Here is an 18,832-nt window from a genome sequence, read left to right as displayed (position 1 = left end):
TTTTAGTTTTAAAGCAGACTGAAAGCAGAGACACTTTTAAACGTAAAGATGTTGGCAAAACTGGATTCCTTTAAATATGGCAACAAGTTTTTGCCACCATGTCTACCACTCTCTTTCTACAATATCCTTTTTACATCATAAAAAAAATGTTTCATGATATAATAGCATATTTTCCCTTTGTAACTAGATATCAATTTTTTTGTTGTTGTCACTTTATCTTGTTATAAACCTTCTTATTTTACAAAAACAATGAATCTTGAAACATCAATCAATGACACAACTTTTCTCTACTTAACACGTTTAGAAGAATTGTACTTTTAGCAAGAAAATTACACAGTAAGAAAAATAGAAGATAGATCGTAGCTAATGGCAGATTGGCAGATCGAAAAACAATTGCAATGATTGGTTTATATGGTTTGATTCAATATTATTTGACACTCAGGATGAGACATGGTTAAAGTACATTCCAGCGATTACGGCATCTCAGGCCCACCTGCCCCTACATGTATGGAGCCTGTCCCAGAGTGCAACAGGGTGGAGTGGACAGGTCACCAGTTTATCACAGGGCTGACACAAACAGATAGTCATACTCACATTCACACAAAGAAAATGAATTGCTTACAATTTTGATAAATAGATTCAGCATTTCAGTTATGTTTCAAACAAATATGTCCAACATTAGCTGGTTCTGGCTTCTTATGTGTCAGGATTTGTTGCTTCTCTTTGCCATTTATGATAATAAATAGGTTTGGGGGTTTTGGATTGTTGAAAAGACAAAAGAAAAAACATTCGATGAGGTCATTTTGGGTTCCGGAAAACTGCACTGAGCATTTTTCTAATTTCTTGACATTTATAAACTAAACAATTAATTGATTAAGTATGAAAGTGATGATGTAAAGAATCATTAGTTGTAGCCCTATTGCTACCAGAGTGGTGCTGAAAATGACCTTGCAACTTCATCCCTCCATCTCCTTAGGTCCCTCTGATCACAGACTACAGATGTTGTGAAGATATCAGTCTCCAAACTGTACCTTTTTAAAATGTTTTTACAAGTGGCCCTCGACAGAAATTCACAGATTGAAAGGTAAGAGAAATGAAAGAGGAAAAAGAGAACCAGATGGAAAATGCAGTGTCAATGAAATGAAAAACCGCAGAGGATACAGTTATGACAAACTATGGCTGGGAAAAGTCCTACAAAAGCAACTGTGGTTAGATAGCTTCATGCTGCCTCTGAATGAGACATTAAGTGCCAGGAAGTGTTCAGACTACAACAATGAATTAATCACCTAATAGGCCACATTACGAAAGAAAAATGCTCACACAGATATATGGAGGATATGGAGTGCAAAAACAATTTATGGCCTCAAACATAAATTAACAGAAATGTGACTGCATGTATCAACAGTAAAAATGCAGGAACTACTTCTAATCTGTAAATATAAATATCAGTAAGTTTTCAGTCTTAGGTGTTTTGATGAATAACGGCAATTTTTAAAAAAAAATTTTATTGCCTTGTCGCACACAGTTCCGTGGTAATGAACAGAGAGGCAACATTTTCTATGATGGTCGGGGCTGCTCAGACACAGGCTGGTCTGCTGAACTGCCTTCACCTTTGAGCTCCAATCAGCAGCAGAGCCTCAGGGGCAAACTTTGCCCTAAGTGCTTAATCAGGTAAGCAGGGGCCCCGGCTTCTAGACGTCCACCGCCTGCTCAGTCTGGAGACGATAGCACGATTACACACAATTGTAATGGTTCTATAGAGTGCCCATCTTGTATCGGACTCAATGCAGAGATCTGAATTCTTGTAACTACTACACTTTTCTTGATTACCTGATTAAAATAAATAGAAACCTGCTGAAAAAGTGACATGGAAGCCTGGGTTCAAACTGACGAAAATATGATCAAGTTGAAAACAGTGTATCTACAAGGAAGAGGATAGTTAAAGGCTCATCAGGTTCTGTTGTGATCTAAAAAATACATGATCCCAGGTAAATGCACTTAACTAACAAGTGTGAGAAGACAACAGCTCTCTTGGTCTCATGAGATCTTACTGACACATTAAGACAGCAGCATCTGACAGAAAGACAAGATTGTACTGCATAGTGACTGGCTGCTATTCACTGGCCATCCTAAATTTGCCAACGGACCCCATCAACAGATTGCCACGAAATGCAGCACAACACACGTACACACACACGTATACAACCTCAGATATTTAAGTTTCAAACTGTACAAGTGCTTGGTTAAATGACCAGACAAGGAAGTATCACTGTGGTAGTACTGACCCCCAGACATGGTTCTGCTAATGATATGTACATTTCCAAACAATCCTTTGCTCCAACATTAACACATACCACCATACTTCTATACTAAGAGCAGTTTGCTGTTTCTCTAAAAAGTAAGCTTTGTTGTGCTGTGTAATCCAAGGAAGTTAAAAGTAGTTATCTAACAACATTGTTTAAAAAAAATAGATTAATCAAATGACAGAAGTCAGATTATTCAGAAACATAAACATTTCCCAGATCCAACCTCAAAATTATTCCACTTATCCTTGCCAGCCTAAAGCCACAATGCTTCATTACCAGATTTGAAATTCTGGATTTTACTTCGGACATCAACTCAAACAGCTGGTGGTAACTTCCCAGATACGTAACAGTAGACTAATTTGTCATCTGCCAAAAAAAAAAAAAAAGGATGGTCAGCAATTCCATGGATTACAAAGCCTCATGTGACCAAACACAATGACCTTTCACAGACAGCCACCCACATTTTTGTTAGTTAGTATTTTTAGTTTTTTAAATGCTGGGCAACTCAGAGTGGAAAAAAACATTTGAACATACACTTAAAATATATGCTAATCACATGACCAAAATCAGATAAACAGATTAACTCTTTTTATACAGAAGTGCTGAAAACATTATTGAATCAGAAAGCTACAGTTGTCAATGGAGAAAAAGTAATCTATTCAGGAAAGAGTAAAAGAGTGTTTTTAATCTAGATACTTAATGGTTTAGGGTGGCTACTTCACAATCCACACTATCTCAAAAACTAGGATGACAATCAGTAGAGCGCATACCTCCACCAAGGCCCAACAGCCCGTTTAATTCAATCAAATCTAATCGAATATTAAACAAAACACTTAAATCCCGTACTCACTCATAGACACCAGACACCTAAACACACCTTGTTCTTTCATCAAGATCTATGCATTATTTTCATCCAAGTTTCATGGGAATTTATTCAGAAGTTTTTTGTCTAAGCCCACTGACAAACAAATCAACCCAGCAAACAGACACACACATTACCCCCTTGGCAGAGGTAATAAAAAGCCACCAGAAGAACAAACAGTAATATAGTTTGATGATCAACTGTAAGCCACTCTTCTTATTAAAACCAGCTTCAGAGCACTTCCCCAGCTCCTTGTAACATACTGTCAGATGGCCTCCTGGCTATTCTCTGCTCCTGTGTCCAGAAAGCAGTTATGAAACTGGAGCAGCTAGTTGCCATATCCCCTCGAGAACAATTAAGTCCTCCACTCGCCTGCTGTTTACTCTATTGAGAATGAACAATTCTGGATGAATACAGCCAACGCTTGATTTCAGAGACAATGTCAAGTGATGCGGAAGGCAGACCGTCCTGAAGTGGGTATGTTAAGTTCTCTGCACCGCATGCTGTACATCAGGGTGATCCCTGACACAAAAACAATATTGATTGTTTCCTGCAGAGTAAATAAGATGTCATCTCTAGTCAGAGTTGTGAAGCTGTGTGAGATTACCATGAACACAAAAAATGTTCTCAACTGGACTAGGATTCTTGACTTCCTCTTCATCAAACAGCTATTGAATGTGAAAAAGGCCTGCAAAAATCATGCTTTCTGGCTTGATTTTAGTTTAATTGTTCTCCGAATATATATATAAAAACAACAACAACAACAACAACAACAACAACACTTCATTGGATCTGTGGTTTCTGTGAGAACATCCCTCCTTCTGGAGTTGCAGGTCTTGTAATTCAAAGATCAATAATGGAGATATCCACGGATCCTCGAGGAAAGTGCAAACACTTGACAGCTAACGGGTGTGACTGAAGTTATTTGCTTATGCATCAGTGCTGTAGTCAACCACTCACAACAAATAAGCAGAGAGAATCGCATGCAAAACAGTTGTAATGCACTGCCAGTGTGTAATATTAATGGTTTTTGTTCTTGTGACCCCTGTGAGCCTGAATATGTGGTTGGGCTGTAAACATCAATAGCTACACTAGCTCTGACGAACAGCTTCTCAACACTTCATTACGCACATCTAACAGCTTTACAAACACCATTTTAAATGTGCAGGAATGGGGAAATCCTTTGATGTACTCCGCAGCTGTTTTTGTAAATCATTTAACCCTTGGCATGACCGTCTACCACCTTTGACACAGGAGAGTGCCGACTGTGACTGCACACTATTGCTTTCCCCAGGATGATCAATGCATTGTGCTACTGGTGCAAGGAATTCAAAATCCTCAGAGGTAAAACGCTGTGAGACTGGATTAACGCGTGGTGGCATGAAGCAGCCATTGAAGAAGTCTCAGGTTTGACCCAAAACAACAGCAGTGAGCCCCTGTGGAAGTGCCAATGAGCACAACAATAGCCTCCTGAACTGCTAACTCATGGGGCAAGTCACTCTTATTGTACAGGAGAAAGAGAGAGAGAGCAAGAGAGTGAACGGAGATCAGAGAATAACCCCAGGCTCAGGAAAGGGCAAAACTTAAAAATTGTTTAAATGAACACACACGAACACACACACACACACACACACAAGCTGAGGCCTACACATGTCCGTCACTGCGCCCAACAGTGCACATGAAAAAGTATCCAAGGTAAAGCTGGCACATTTTGTCTGTCAGGTTACTTTTTTTTTGTTTTTAACAGTGTAAGAAATAGGACATAAGGTGCACTTACGTAACGTCTCAACTTTTTTTCAGGAGGAGACTTTCTCAGCCACCCTGAGCACACCACATCTCCCCCACTCATATCTGCTCCTTTCTTGCTCTCCCTGGAGTTGGAGCGGAGATTTGTGTTTGGCTTCGTTTTGTGTTTTTGGTTGGGAGTGTCTTCTCGTACCTGATGGGAGAATAAAACATGAAAAGAAAACAACAGAAAGCTCAAACGGCGAAGTTCAACTGTACAGAGAGAGATTTTTTTTTTAAGTTCAAACGTAGTGTTTGTAACAGCGATAAATACCGTCACTCCTCCTTCGAAAGTCGACTCGCCGACAAGGCAGGACTCTGAAATGCACAGACCAGATTTTTTCCACGAGTTGTAGTCAAATAAGCGGGTATATCCTGAGCTTGGAGTTCATAAAAACCTCCGCGGCACCGCCTTTTGTACAAATATCAACGGTGACTTGGGTAATTTGTTTAAACTGGAACGCCGTGGGGGCAAAAAAAAAAATAGGCGCAGGCAACTGAAAGTCGCTAAGTTTTTTTTGTTGTTGTTATATATAACGCTTCATGCTAATTCCCGTCAAAGTGGAGCGATTCCCAGTTGGCGAGATCAGATGTAGACGTCCCACAGTGTGCCGGTGCATAGTTGTCGGGGGTTTTTTGCGCAAAATTAGAACAATCTTCACCGTAAACACAGTGGTTTCGCCGAGCTTCCCTACCAGTTTACTCCCATGGTTCCTTAATTATGATTGACAGGGTGGCTCCGTCTTTCCCTCAACTCACCCTCCTCTGGAACATGGCGGCGTCAAGTTAACGGACACGAACGACAAGAAGCCGGAAATGAAGTGATCCTGCTTTCAAAATACTGCGCTTGATCGGCACGTCAGTTAACGGCTAACGAACTGATGTTGAGTGAATTTAGTTACGTGTGAATTTCCAAAATGTAGCAGCCCTTACTACCAATGCCCATTTGTGTCATGTTTTAAAAAAAATAATGGCTAGCTGTGCCAATTATCGATTTCATTTAATTTAAAGAACAAATGTATTTTAATTGTGGATCGCAGAATCTTCATTCGATTTTTTTTTTCATGTTAATAACGCACACTGCATCCCAAAAATCGCTTCACGTTCCTTATTGAGAGTTTTGTTTTGAAAGTTCCCATCGGATGCGGCATCCTAGTAGCTCCGCGCGCTTTAACAATCGTTTTGGAGGACGGAATGGGGAGGCGGCGGCGTGCAGGGAAAACTGTAGCCCTTCAACCATGGGACATGTAGTCCAAAAATCGTTTGTGTTCCGTCCCACTAAATAACAAATGACCGTAGGGGCGGTTTCACAGATGAAACATGATGTTGTAGAGCTGTGAGCGCCCCTGGGTGAATACAAAAAGTGGCCTCAGTCAGCCGAAGAAAGGACAAAGAAGCGACCCACTTCACTATGAAAGGAGAGGTCCCAAACACGTCTGCACGTCTGAACTACACTATCCACAATGCGTGTTTATTCCTTGAAGGCGCGCCACAAAGATCATTTGATCTTAGTGTTATATTAAGGAGCACACTGCACACTTGACACAACTGTTTCACAAAAATACTCTATTTTCTGTCTTTTTACATCGTTAACATGGCCTTCAAACTAAGCTGGGAAAGATTTTATTTTAAACTGTATTCTAAAATGGTTAAATCTGTAGTGCTTCTGCCCAACAACATAGAGGGAAGAAAAAGGTTACACTTCTTAGTCTAATATTGATCTGGTTTACCATATCTGATCAATATATTGAACTGAACACCTACAACTGGTCTAATCCACTAGCAAACACATGCTTCCCGTGGACACAGAATGGTATCTCAGGAATCTTATTGGAATGCTATTGTAATGGTAAACACTTCCCCCAAAGGATGTTCCCTGTTAGTCTACGATTAATGACTTTGCCATTGCACACAGGCATATTACCTCTTTCAACAGCCACTGTATTGATGAGGAAATAGGGAGCAATTAAAGGCTGTATAGACAAGATACACTGATTCCAGTGGGTGAATTCTTTGTCATGATACCATATATTTAGCACAACGAATTACAACACTAAGAGGCTTTGTATGTCATGTTCTTGATGCATCGGGGTTTTGTGAAATTGGTATGTCTAATTGGCCTTTGTGTGTGTGTGTGTGTGTGTGAGAGAGAGAGGCTGTTTCTTAAATGTTGTCTCTTGTTGTAGTGCGGAATTCATTTGTACCCACATCAGATGAACAAACCAGGCCTTATCTCCCATCATGCCAAATGTACACGTGCACATACAGTATGCAGCATTTGAAACCTAAACCTTGCGTAAATGTGATACAATCCAAACATGACATTACACTGAAAGAGAATTATAATGTCGTACTGTCCCCAGGAGTTAACACTTGCACAAAAGTGAGGAGAAAAGTAATGGTTTGGTTGATTAATAATTGAGAATCATTGATTTTTTTCCCCGTCCAAGTGCCCTTTGAAAGCTTTAGTGCTACTGCAATAGTTTTTTACCATATCAATAGCTGATTACTAATAAATGGCACCATTTCAGATAATCTGCTATTCAACAATATGCTTGACATTTGTCCTATGTCTGTGGGCACAATATGTGATTGCACGTGATTTCCCAGTTCTCTTTTCAGTTGCTGCTGTTTATGCTCACTTCCATTCGTGCAAAAACACATTTTGCAAGCAAAGCAGAAACGGGATGACGCATGTGCTTGTTTTGACGAATTATGCAACAACGTACGGTTCTGTAGTTGTTTTAATCAACAAAGTCACTCACATACCAAACATTTGCATGTTTTACTGAGTGGAATTCTTGAGGTTTGCTGTATGAAATTGACAATAGTGCACTGAATCGAACATTTAACCATTTTCAGCTTGAATCATTTAACTGGTAAGAAAATGTAATATGTTACTCGGCACTGGTGATGTCAGGGTCTGTATATACTGCAAGGAAGAATATAAATTATGTACAATAGGTGATCTATTCAAGTGGAGACTTAGTACTAAAGGTGACTCCTAGTGGTCAATATATTCTCTGCAGTGGAGACGCAAGGTGACACAGACATTGAGGTACACTTGAGCAATACCTTTGGTATTTTAGATTTCTACAGAACACCCACTGCTTTGTCTCGCCATTGCTCAACTGAGTATTTATTAATTTCCTTTTAATAGTCATACCCTCTGATTTTTTTATGCATTTGTATCATCACGTGTTATCCATTACATTTAGAGTTTAGTCCCCCCAACATCTGCCCACCTCTTTGCCAGAACACCACTTTAAAAAAACACCACCTTTAATTGCCTGCCTGGTGGTGTTAGACAGTATAACAGATACTGATTTGCTTTCACTCCAGGAAAAGTGAAGCCATCATGAATATTAACACATTCCAGCTAACAAAGTCCTCTTCAAAAATCTGCATTAAATATCAAAAGGCACATAAAAAAATCAGCATGAAAACAAGTCTCCCTGAATGGTCAGATCAGAGGAATACATTAAAATATGCCATCAAACAGCTCACTCCTGTCAAATATGTTTAAACAAGCAGTTACCGATGTAGTTATTCTTCTAGTGGTAGAACAGCATTAAATAATCATATTAAAAATGCCTTTATCTTGGAAATAGTTATCCACATATAGTTTTGTATTCCATGATTCTTCAGAACGATACTTTTAAGTCATATGTACATTTATTGCATGGGATATGAAACTTATAAAACACCAAAGCACACGGCAAGAAAGATTCAAACATCTCGAAAAAACAAACTCCACAGCTCGTGAAGGAAAGCTGCATGCAAATCAGAAAAGTCAACAAAAAGGTTGTGAGCTGTGTGTTCAGAACTATGACGAATCAAAACAGTCTTTATCTTACAGCTGAATGCTTTCTTCTGTACTGTGCACTGCACATGCATGTATTTGCATATGTCTGTGTGTGTGTGTGTGTATGTGTGTGTTTGTGTGTGAGGTAATACAACAAACACTCTGACAGGCAAGATGATATGAACATGTTCTAAACTGAACCAAGTTTTACAGATTTATCATGTACGGATTTATTTCTATCAAATGATATGTAGCCATATTTCTTTCTGTTGAAGGAGAGAGCACACGCACGCACGCACGCACGCACGCACACACGCACACACGCACACACACACACACACTGTCAATGAGTATTTTGTACATCCCTGATTCCAAAAAGATTGTGACACTGTGTAAAACGTAAATAGAAACAGAATGCGAATGTTGACAAATGAAGCACTTTTACCGATTACAGTTAACATGAGACCATGTAGGAATATCTTTTACACAGTCATCTGTTTCACAAAGTGGTGAACATCATCACACTATCCTGTTAAAGCCGTTGAGTCATCCAGACAGGTGTTTGTAGAGCATTCATAACTTTCTCAGAATTGTGTTGCCCCTGTCCAAACATGTTTGAAATGTGTTCCTGGCATCAATTTCAGAATAAGCAGATATATGTGTGGTGTGGTGTTTTCAAGTGAGTTTATGTTTAAAAAAAAAAAGAAAAAAGGATTACAAAAGAGTCACAGTCTGTTTAGATAATGTTTTACACAGCATCCTCGCTTCGTTGGAAACAGAACTGTACCTTAGGTTTTTAAAATTATGAGGATAAATGCAAGATTACAATGCTGAGATCACAAAACAAATAATCCAAATAAATAAGAATTTATCAAATGGTGACTGAAAATGTTGTATAAAGACTTTTATGATCAAACTATGAGAATTAAAAAGAAAATCAAACCCAAGGTCAAAATCAGTGCATATGCTCCACGTGTGTGTGTGTGTGTGTGTGTGTGTGTGTGTGTCTTTTTACGAGGTTATAAGCACATCGCATCTAAGGTGTGACAGTTCAGGACTCCCTCAGGGCCAGTTCACCTGAGTTTCCCGCCGCATTTTTTTTCTTTCAGAAGACCAGTCTACTAATGGTATTGAAGCCCCCTCCCCCTCCTCCTCCACCACCAGATGGGCCGCAGCTCCCCGGTGGGTTATTGTCATCTGAACCGTTGGGCCTGAAAGAGCAGGAGGATGAAGGGGCCTGGAGAGCTTGGGTCCGGGCGTTGAGCTCCTGTTCCTGTTGACAGCGTTGAGGAACGAGAAATAATTCCACGTTAGATTATCTTTAGGTGCAAACTAAAACAAATACTTAACCTCTGCTACGTGAGGGAGCGCAGGCGGAGTCTGCGTGACTCAGAGTGCATCAGTGTTGTCAGTTAACATTATTGCAGCACCCCCTAGAGGCGATTTACTCCCATCATTTTATGCAAGCGCAACGGAAAGTCAACTCAACACTGCACTGTTCAATGACTCGTGAAATTACACCTCACGTCTGGTAACAGGACGGCTCAGATTTGGCTTCGAGTTCAGTCGAAGGCAAAAAAAAAAGTCTGCTGTACTGTGCAGGCTCTTAGTTATCTGGGAAAGTTCTGTCTGTTTCCCCTCAGCTTCTTTCCACCTGAGAGACTCATGCACAGTCCTCGACTCCCGCAACAACCTCACACTTAGAGGGGTTCGCGGTAAATGATGTTAAACGTCAAATGCATGTTAAGCATGAAAATAAGCACAGCGTTTCAGCCAAAATATCCACTGAAATTCTTAGCAGCGGATTACACTCATGCTCTAATGCTAATCACCTCATAGTTGGCTTGCATTTATTGGTACATTTTTATAGAGACTGAACTCAAATGGTAACATGATGTGTGTGTGGGAGACTATGTTTGTTTTCCACCTCCCCCCTCATACCTGTAAATACAGCTTGTTGTCCTTGATAATAGCATCCAGCAGATCTTTCTGCAGCGGAGGCTCAGCGCTAACTCTCATTCCATTTGCCATCAGTCCACCATTTACGCTCTGCCCCGGCAGCTCCTGTCTCCTGTACATGAGCACATAAGCTGTGTCCTTGGGGAAGCGATTAGTAATGTTCTGCACTGATTGGAAGGATGAGAATGTCACTCTGCTATCGTTGAACAGGAGCCAATCTCTTGCCTCCTGGCTACTATTAGCTAGTTTGTCTTCTTGCTCAGGAGGAATTGAGAGAGCTGAGCAAGTGGAGAGGCTACACTCGGCCGGGCCGTTTCCCAAATCCTCCTTGAGGGCGAAGTGATTGGCTGGATGCTGTGCTCCATCTGCTCCGTTTATGTTGCGACCGTAAGAGTAGTAGTGGCCGCTCTCGGACGACACGCCAGAATGCATCACCACGGAGCTGAGGACATAGGGCACCGACTGGACTGACATCTCCCCTCCTCTGTTTGTGTGCTCCGATCCATCTATCCTCTCCTTCTCTTCGTCCTCCTCATCTTTTTGAGACGGCTTGAGCTTCTTTGCCAGATTCTCGCTGCTCTCGGGAGAATCCACTTGCAGCGGAGAGGAGGTAGAAGAGGAACACTGTGTAGGCCTTGAGGGGGCATGTACAGGAAGTCTCATGAGTGGCGGGATGGTGACGTTTTCCAGGATCTTCCTCCGGACATGGCATTTGGCATCATACGAGAATCGCAGCAGGGTGAGGATTAAGTACTCAGGCGCCGACACCACTTTCAGGGTCCTCTCGGCCCGCTGGAGGGAGCTACACTTCTCACAGAAGTAGGCATTCTCTTCGTCCAGAATCTCTGGAGCCAGGAAATAATTCACCAGGTCAGGCACAGAGAGAGGAGGCTCATTTGTCGCTGGCACAAAATGGACATTGCTAGCCGGGGACTTGACTGAGCCTGGCTCGGGAATTTCACTGCCACCATTGACAGATCCCTGACAGAGAACCTTGGGCTCCTCCGAGGGCCCCTCGGGTTGAGGGCTGCCCTGAGAGGTGGCAGAAGGACAGAAGGCCAAAGAAAGGTCTGTAAAAGGCTCCTCTTTCTCAGAGATGCAGTTACACTGCAAACAGCGAATACCTGTGATCAGACTCCCACCGAACATCGTTTCTATCAAAGTCCTCTCGTCAGTCCCAGGTTTGGTTTCAGCTGGATCCAAAGAGAATTCTTGGCCCACGTCCGGAGAAGTCTGACCTGTTGGGTCTTTGCTGCTTGTGTCAACAGAGGCGGCGATCTTTGGCTTAGCTGATTCAAGAACCTGAATGGTTTTCTCCTCTTCATGTAACCTTGAGATCAACAGACAGGGACACCCAACGTACGAGGTGAAAACACAGCTGAGAATTGATTTTAAATTTGTGTCACTGCTGTCATAGGGTACCATGTATGTTCCTTTGAAACAGAAAGCACTGAGTCACATCATTTAGAGAAATGTGTTCTTAAGAGAGGGCAATGCAGTTGAATTTGGTAAAAATGTTAACCGAAGTGCTACAGATGTGCATATTTATTACTCAGACAGAGAGAGAAGAAAATGATTCTGAGGGATTGGCCTCTGAACACATGCACTGTAAAATCATGTGCATTTTCAGACATAGAACGGTGAACAGGACATTTTAGTGTGTAGTAAGGACACACAAACATTGCACAACGCTGCCCGTTTTAAATCATCTTGCAAAGGGGAACCATAAAGGAGAAGCCATTTTATGTTTCAAAATCTTAAATGCTCACACGACACAATCTTATTCTTATTGACTGATATGATCTGCTTGCAGTGCGACTGTACCTGTCCAGAAGAAATCTGAGGTACTCAGAACAGTCCTGCTGAGAGCCCACGTTGAACCAGGGAGGCCGAGAAGCTTCCAGGAAGTTTCTGGGAGCGTATGCTGCCCTCTGCAGGAAACACACATGCATCGCACACACAAACTCGGAAATCAATTGCTGTTGCCATCGGTAATACTTTTCTGTGCGATCTGTGACAGCAGACAACACTAACCTGAGTGTGTGCAAGGAATGCGAAGAGCAGCTGGAGCTTTTTCATGAGCGTGTTGGAGCCATTTAGAGGTAATGATAAAACGTGCCGCCTGAAACTGAAAAAATAAACCCACAAAGTTACAGGCAGACTTTTCATGTTTATGTCTTTGTAGAGTATGGTATACAAATGTGACAAGTGTATGTGTGTGTTGTGTTTGCATGCGCGACCCACTCTGTGGCCATGAAGAGGGTCTGGATGATGCTGTTCATGTAGCAGGTGTTCCCAAGGTTGACCAGGCCGGTCTTGCCCGTCTCAGACTTCCCAGCTTGCCTCAGAAGCCCCGAGGCAAACGAGTTGGACTGGGAGGTCCAGGCACTTTGATTCAACACCAACTTGATCTTATCTTCACCGGGTTTTGGGAGATCCTGAGAAGACAATTTGAAATGATCAGCTGCATAACAGAAGGAGGAAGCACAAGAGGTAAAGTGAACTCCGCTTTATTTATACAATGTAACTTCTGGCGTAGGTGGTAATCAACAATATCGATATATTTACACTTCATGAATGTATGTCTTCCTATCATGTATTTACTCTATGTTTATGTGAACTTTTTTTTAATGTGAGGTGTCCCCCGCTCTTTTACCTTGATGGCCTCTAGTATGTGGTCATAGAGGTCAGGGAAGCCGGAGTACTGGTACATCATGCAGTGTATGAGCTCAGTGAACTGCAGCAAGAAAGCTTTACTGGTGGAGAGACCGTCTGTCCTCAAAGAGTCGACTAGATGCACCACGTGTGGAACAACCTGAGAGAGGGCGGGTTGAAGATCAAAGAATAAGAAAAAAAAAGTTGAGAAAAAGAAAGAAAAAGTTGAGGACATTGCAGTGTTGAGAAAGTTGAACGGTACCACTGCTAATATTGATCGCGCAAATCTACAGCATGGTCAGCCGGAGGGGACTTGCACATAGGGATACCCATGTTCCGTCTCATTAACAGGGTATTTTTGAGACTATTCATGTTTTTAGATACTAATGAAATCGGCCAACTCAAGGGCCATTGCTCGGCATTTAAGCGCTTCACACATCATTAGTGGCCGAGTGGCGCCGAGCCTGGGGTTCTGGGAAAAGAAGTCTATGCGGCTTTGAAGTAATTTAAACCAGAGGAGACGAAAATGAGAAAACCAATAAAGTGGCCATATGAGGGGGGAAATGGTCTGTGAGGAGTCAGGAGATCCCTTACCAAATGGAAGGCCTCGGGAGAGTGCTGGAAACTCAGCAGCATGTGGGAGAGCACAGCTAGCGCCCCCTGCCGCACGAGGGGGTACCACAGACGACTGAATACCTACGGGTTGAAAAAAATAGATCTTTATGTCATTAAAACATTCATATTGTCTGGGGAACTGCTTCGATAATTCAAGTGAGTCATTTCACAAGCCATAATAAAATATCTGCAATCTACTCTGATTATTACTGCAGTCCAACATCTGTGTAGCTCTAAAAAGATGCGTAAAATCTCTCTTGCTGAGGTTCACAATAAATCAAAATGAGGAGTTCTGAATACAAACCAGTTCAATCTTAAGCAGGGTAACATCTATGAGGATAGTGAACTTCTGAACTGCAGCCAGTCCTTTGAGTAGAGCAATGACCCAGGTGTCCACATGCTGGGCCAGAGGCCAGGACAGCCAGTCGATCATCCTGGATGGACAGGTGAAGATTAAAGGTGTAAATGATGCACATAAAACAAATCATTTGATCCTGGGCGATAAGGTGTGTGACGTCACCTGCAGAGTGCTTTAGTCATGCTTGCATCTTTGACGTTTTGGTCTGTGGTGAGACTCTTGATGAGCACTGTGATCATCTGGACTGGGATGTGCTGGACCAGGCTGGCCAGAGCGATGGATGGGTCAAAGGAGGGGTCTGCAAAAAGAAAATGTAAACAAAAATCAGGGTAGAAATGCTTCATGAGTACACAAGCCTAACTTGTCTTTTTATATCACTAAATCAGGGGTGCAAACGTGAATTTTCACTCAAAGTTTACAGCTGTGGTATAATGTAGAGCAACACCACCAGAAACTTGGGCCTCAAAAATGAAACAAAACTATAAACCGTCCGTAGTAGAGTTGAAACGATCAATCGAGTAGTTGTCAACGACTTACCTAAATGAAAGAAAATAATCTACACATTAACTGACAAAAAAAACACTGGCTGCACCCCAAAGTCTATACTTCACAAAGTTTGTATTTATGGAAGAGCTGTTTGGTAACATCAAGTTTTAAGTTTTGCCTTTGTTTTGTCCGTCTCCTGTCAAGACATTTGCCAGTCTTGTCCCTTTGGACGTTTTTTACTCCCGCTACCAATCAATGTTCTTCAGTATCTATCGATATTGAGTGAAGTAGAATATTTAGATTATGAATATGAATAACACAGTGGCAAAGAGAAAACTTTAAAAAACTACATAGCAAAATGTCCTGTATTTTCTATACAATGTTAAAGTGATTGTGTAAAATAAGCGAAGAGGAGAGAAGATCTGGATTTGACAGCAACTTTCCCAGCATGAGTAAGACTTTAGAAAGCTTAGTTCACCTGAAAACTGTCACTGAAATGGAGGCAGGGTGACCTTACAGCTCACAGCGGCTCTGCCTGCATCGCTCACTGGCGCGTGCCGTCGACACGGCCCTTCAATCGAAACTGCTGCCTGCTGTTTGTTTATTTCGCGCTGCTTCACAGTTCACTCGCTTGCAACGCTGCATGGTAGGCTCAGGAGATCTCTAAAATGTACCATCGACAGGAGATGGAACTCAGCTTCCTCCCAGAATGCTTAATCAGTGTTTGCCCTCGTGTGTGTATGTGTATGTGTGTGTGTGTGTGTGTGTGTGTGTGTGTGTGTGTGTGTGTGGGGGGGGGGCCTCTTTGAATCAGTAGATTTAGTAGAAGGTGGGAAACTGTTCCTGGGATCTCAATTGTGCACTTAAAACCTGGTATTAAAGCCAAGATGTATCGAAGGAAAGGGCATAAGTCTGGGCTTCATGCTGCCAAATACTCTTTTTCAGTTACTGGTAGGCAACATAAGCCTATGGTTTAAACCTCAATGTGTTCATAGACATACGACATCTGTAACTATTCCACGGATCCACTGTGCTGTCACTCGAGAGAAAAATAGAGCCAGTTCTTGTGTAAGACGTGAAATAAGTTTCATTTGTGGTCCTCTAAAATGCAATCCCACGCATCACTGCCATTGAGGAAAATAAGCAAGGGAAAGAGGAAGAAGTCTCACCTGTGGAAGAGATAATAGCGAAGACTTCTTGCAGCGAAGGTAGCAGCGTTGCTGGGTCAGCCTTCCAGATGTTCTGCAGCAGTGTGCTAACCTTTGTCACCTGACCTACATACTCTCTCAACTCCCGCTCTTGGCTGGCAAAGCAGTGGAAGTAACTGATGGTCCTGACCAGCTGCTGGCAGAACAAGACGCCGGACTTATCCCTCGGGATGCACTGCACAAAGTCTGACAGTAAAGTGTTCAGGCGGGCGCAAAGGGCAGGCTCCGGACGTTCACACACCATCCTCAAAACCTCCACCTGGATCACTCCGAAGATCTCCAGCACCGAGGGGCAGCTGATGAGCAGCCGAAGGCAGCAGTGAATGTAGTCTATAATGGCCGGGTCTTTGCGGTCCAGCTGGCCGTAGCCCTGCTGGAGAAGACTCAGGACAAAGTCTTTGCTGAAGAACCGCTCGAACTCCAGGCGGTGGTAACGTGCATAAGCATCCAGAACCTGGAGGCCGATCTGCCTCTGGAAGGCATCTTCACCGAGCAAGATGAGGCGGGTGGTGAGCGTGAACAGGGACTGACACTGCTCCTCAGTCACCTCTTTCTCTGCTGCCTCCACGACCTTCTTCACAATGGCTTTCTTCACCGGTACAGAGTGGTTGGAGCTCACAAGGCCCTCCAAAATCTTGTCCATGATGGAAATCTGCAGGAAATAATGACACTTGTTTAAAAAGAAAAAAGGTCCTTCTACCTTCTGCACTCACACTTGACAACAGTAATAACAAATCCGTCATGGGCCGTATTTATATTGTTATTAGTTACACCTGCTCTTGTCCTACTAACACAAGTCAAACCAGTGCCTCATTGTGCAAAAATACTCCATTGTTCCATGGATTCCTTTCTACTCCAAACGGCGGAGTCCACACGCTGCGCACATTCACTGAAAAGCACAGGCATTCACAGGTAGACCACACGGCTTCAGCGTGCTGCAACTGGAATGTGGAGCTCACAGGCTTTGCTGTGATGGGACTATTGAGGCGAGGAAGATGCTTCACATCACCTGATGACTGGGTCTCTACATATTGCACAAATGTACAACATAATTAGTTTGTATTTGTGTGTACAGCTGTGTAGAGCAGGAAAAAAATCGCACTATGGCAGAACACAAAAAATGTCAACACATTCATTTCAATTGGTGACAAAGTGAACCGATCATTATCATTAATCAATATGACTCAAAGGTGTCAGGAAATAGTAGAAAGTGCTTCTTAAAGTTGAACACTTTTGATTGGAAAGAGTAAATATTTGTTTTAATTCTTCTAGATTCATTTTCCATTGATTAGTCATCTAATTGACTGGCTAATCTTTTGAATGGGCTACCACATTCAATTCATCAATGTCAAAACTGTAGAGCAAAATAAGTTTTCCTTACACAGTAATGACTTTATTTGAATACAGAGTCACATTGAACACAAATAACCACTTAAAAAAACATATACATAATAAAAACATGTATATTTATAAATAAAATACTTAATTTTATATGCTTTCCTGTTGTATGGTTGAGGTAGTTTCAGTGCAGCTGTCACAGGATTTTTTTTTTTTTTTTTTAATCGGTTTTGGCCATTAGCGTTATTTTCTAAACTAAAGGTGCGATGGTTAATTATGATGTGATTTTAGTGTTTGTTTCTTAAATGTCTAACGTTAGAAAACCCACTCAAATTAAGTATTGTTTCATCAACTACACGTTAGTAACGCTTCTGCGCTCCTGACCCCCGCATTATCTCACCAACAACAGCAACCAACCGCTATCTGTGCTAGGCGGCTAGCATGCTAACGCTAACGGTAGCGGATTTCTCTAAAGGTCCGGCAGGTGAAACGTCTCCTAAATGCTAAATGCGAATATGTCATCGGATCCAGCTGTCGCGATCCATAGCGATGATTGTTACGAAAAATCCCCCAACAACGACAAAACGGAACAAAAGAACCGAAACAGGCCACACATTAGCTGTGTAACGACAGGTCCCTCTGACTTAGCATAAATACAGCCATGTTTACGCTCGATTCAGAAGCTCTACGATCTGTACTTACCCAAATAACGCATGTCAGCCGTGTCCGATCAGAACATCGTCAATTGTGGACTGACGTTAAACCTCTTTTAGCAGATAAAACCGTGTTATTTTGGTCCATTCGATCGCTCAAAATCAGCTGATTAACCTACCACCGACGTCATTGCTGTAGACAGATATGTTGGTAGGACCCTTAGGTGAAGCAATTTTCGTCTTAACAGCGCCTGTTACGCAGTTGATGAATTTTCGGTAATGAAGTCAGTAGTTCTCAGTAAATTATCCTTTTAGACATTTTGCGCGACTAAAGTAAAATGATGTAAAATTCTCACAAAGGTATTGGGTAATTTCTGAGCAGTTTCTGTTTAATCGCCGTGCTGCATTCACGTACCCCTTGTCGTTCGTCTGAACTAAGGAGATCTCCCTTGAAGTTGGCTTTTGGTCCAATGTGTACCGTGAAATAGATATATAAAAATGTAAAATCCTTATGAATATTCTTTGTTTTTAAAATTATTTACACAAGGACAATTGATGAGTAAACTGGGGATAAAATAGTGACACATATTACTGCAAATTACTTTAGATATACATTGAAAAATGTATTCATGATGAGTTCAAATGTGTACATAATGTATGCGCTTAGTTGACTGATCAACAAGCTATAATACAATTTTAAATGATCTAAAGTGCGGTACAATGGCTTATCTACATATTGCCAGTGTTACTTTTTTAATCAAGCCGAGATTCAGACTTTAAAGTATATATAATATAATGATCT

At 41.8% G+C, this 18,832-nt stretch overlaps 2 protein-coding genes across 7 annotated transcripts in view; both read right to left on the bottom strand.

Moving 5' to 3' along the window:
• Positions 1 to 5,821, bottom strand: part of gab1 (GRB2-associated binding protein 1) — a 51,510-nt gene extending 45,689 nt beyond the window's left edge. For 3 of the 5 annotated variants that reach the window (XM_037116159.1, XM_037116192.1, XM_037116201.1), the window contains exons 1-2: positions 5,228 to 5,706; positions 4,946 to 5,107 (exon numbers count right to left, since the gene is read on the bottom strand). In XM_037116159.1, the coding sequence (XP_036972054.1) occupies positions 4,946 to 5,017 (72 nt within the window). In that variant the 5' untranslated portion in view covers positions 5,018 to 5,107; positions 5,228 to 5,706. The other 2 variants (XM_037116166.1, XM_037116176.1) reach the window with 2 other exon arrangements.
• A 1,858-nt stretch (positions 5,822 to 7,679) lies between these two features.
• Positions 7,680 to 18,355, bottom strand: usp38 (ubiquitin specific peptidase 38). 2 transcript variants are annotated; one of them, XM_037116157.1, is made up of 11 exons: positions 18,080 to 18,355; positions 16,001 to 16,691; positions 14,508 to 14,643; positions 14,292 to 14,421; positions 13,967 to 14,068; positions 13,374 to 13,532; positions 12,962 to 13,155; positions 12,752 to 12,845; positions 12,542 to 12,648; positions 10,700 to 12,047; positions 9,864 to 10,031 (listed from the first exon to the last, which is right to left on the bottom strand). In XM_037116157.1, the coding sequence occupies exons 2-11, from the start codon at positions 16,680 to 16,682 to the stop codon at positions 9,864 to 9,866; spliced, it is 3,120 nt and encodes a 1,039-aa protein (XP_036972052.1). In that variant the 5' UTR covers positions 16,683 to 16,691; positions 18,080 to 18,355. The 2 variants fall into 2 exon arrangements, with proteins under 2 accessions (XP_036972053.1, XP_036972052.1); XM_037116158.1 differs by lacking the exon at positions 18,080 to 18,355 and having other exon boundaries at positions 7,680 to 10,031; positions 16,001 to 16,682.
• Between the last annotated feature and the right edge of the window lie 477 nt (positions 18,356 to 18,832).

This window comes from Acanthopagrus latus, chromosome 1, assembly GCF_904848185.1.
Source record: "Acanthopagrus latus isolate v.2019 chromosome 1, fAcaLat1.1, whole genome shotgun sequence".
NCBI lineage: Eukaryota > Metazoa > Chordata > Actinopteri > Spariformes > Sparidae > Acanthopagrus > Acanthopagrus latus.
The sequence above is the reverse complement of the archived record's forward strand: the minus strand, read 5'-3'. Positions and strand labels throughout refer to the sequence as shown.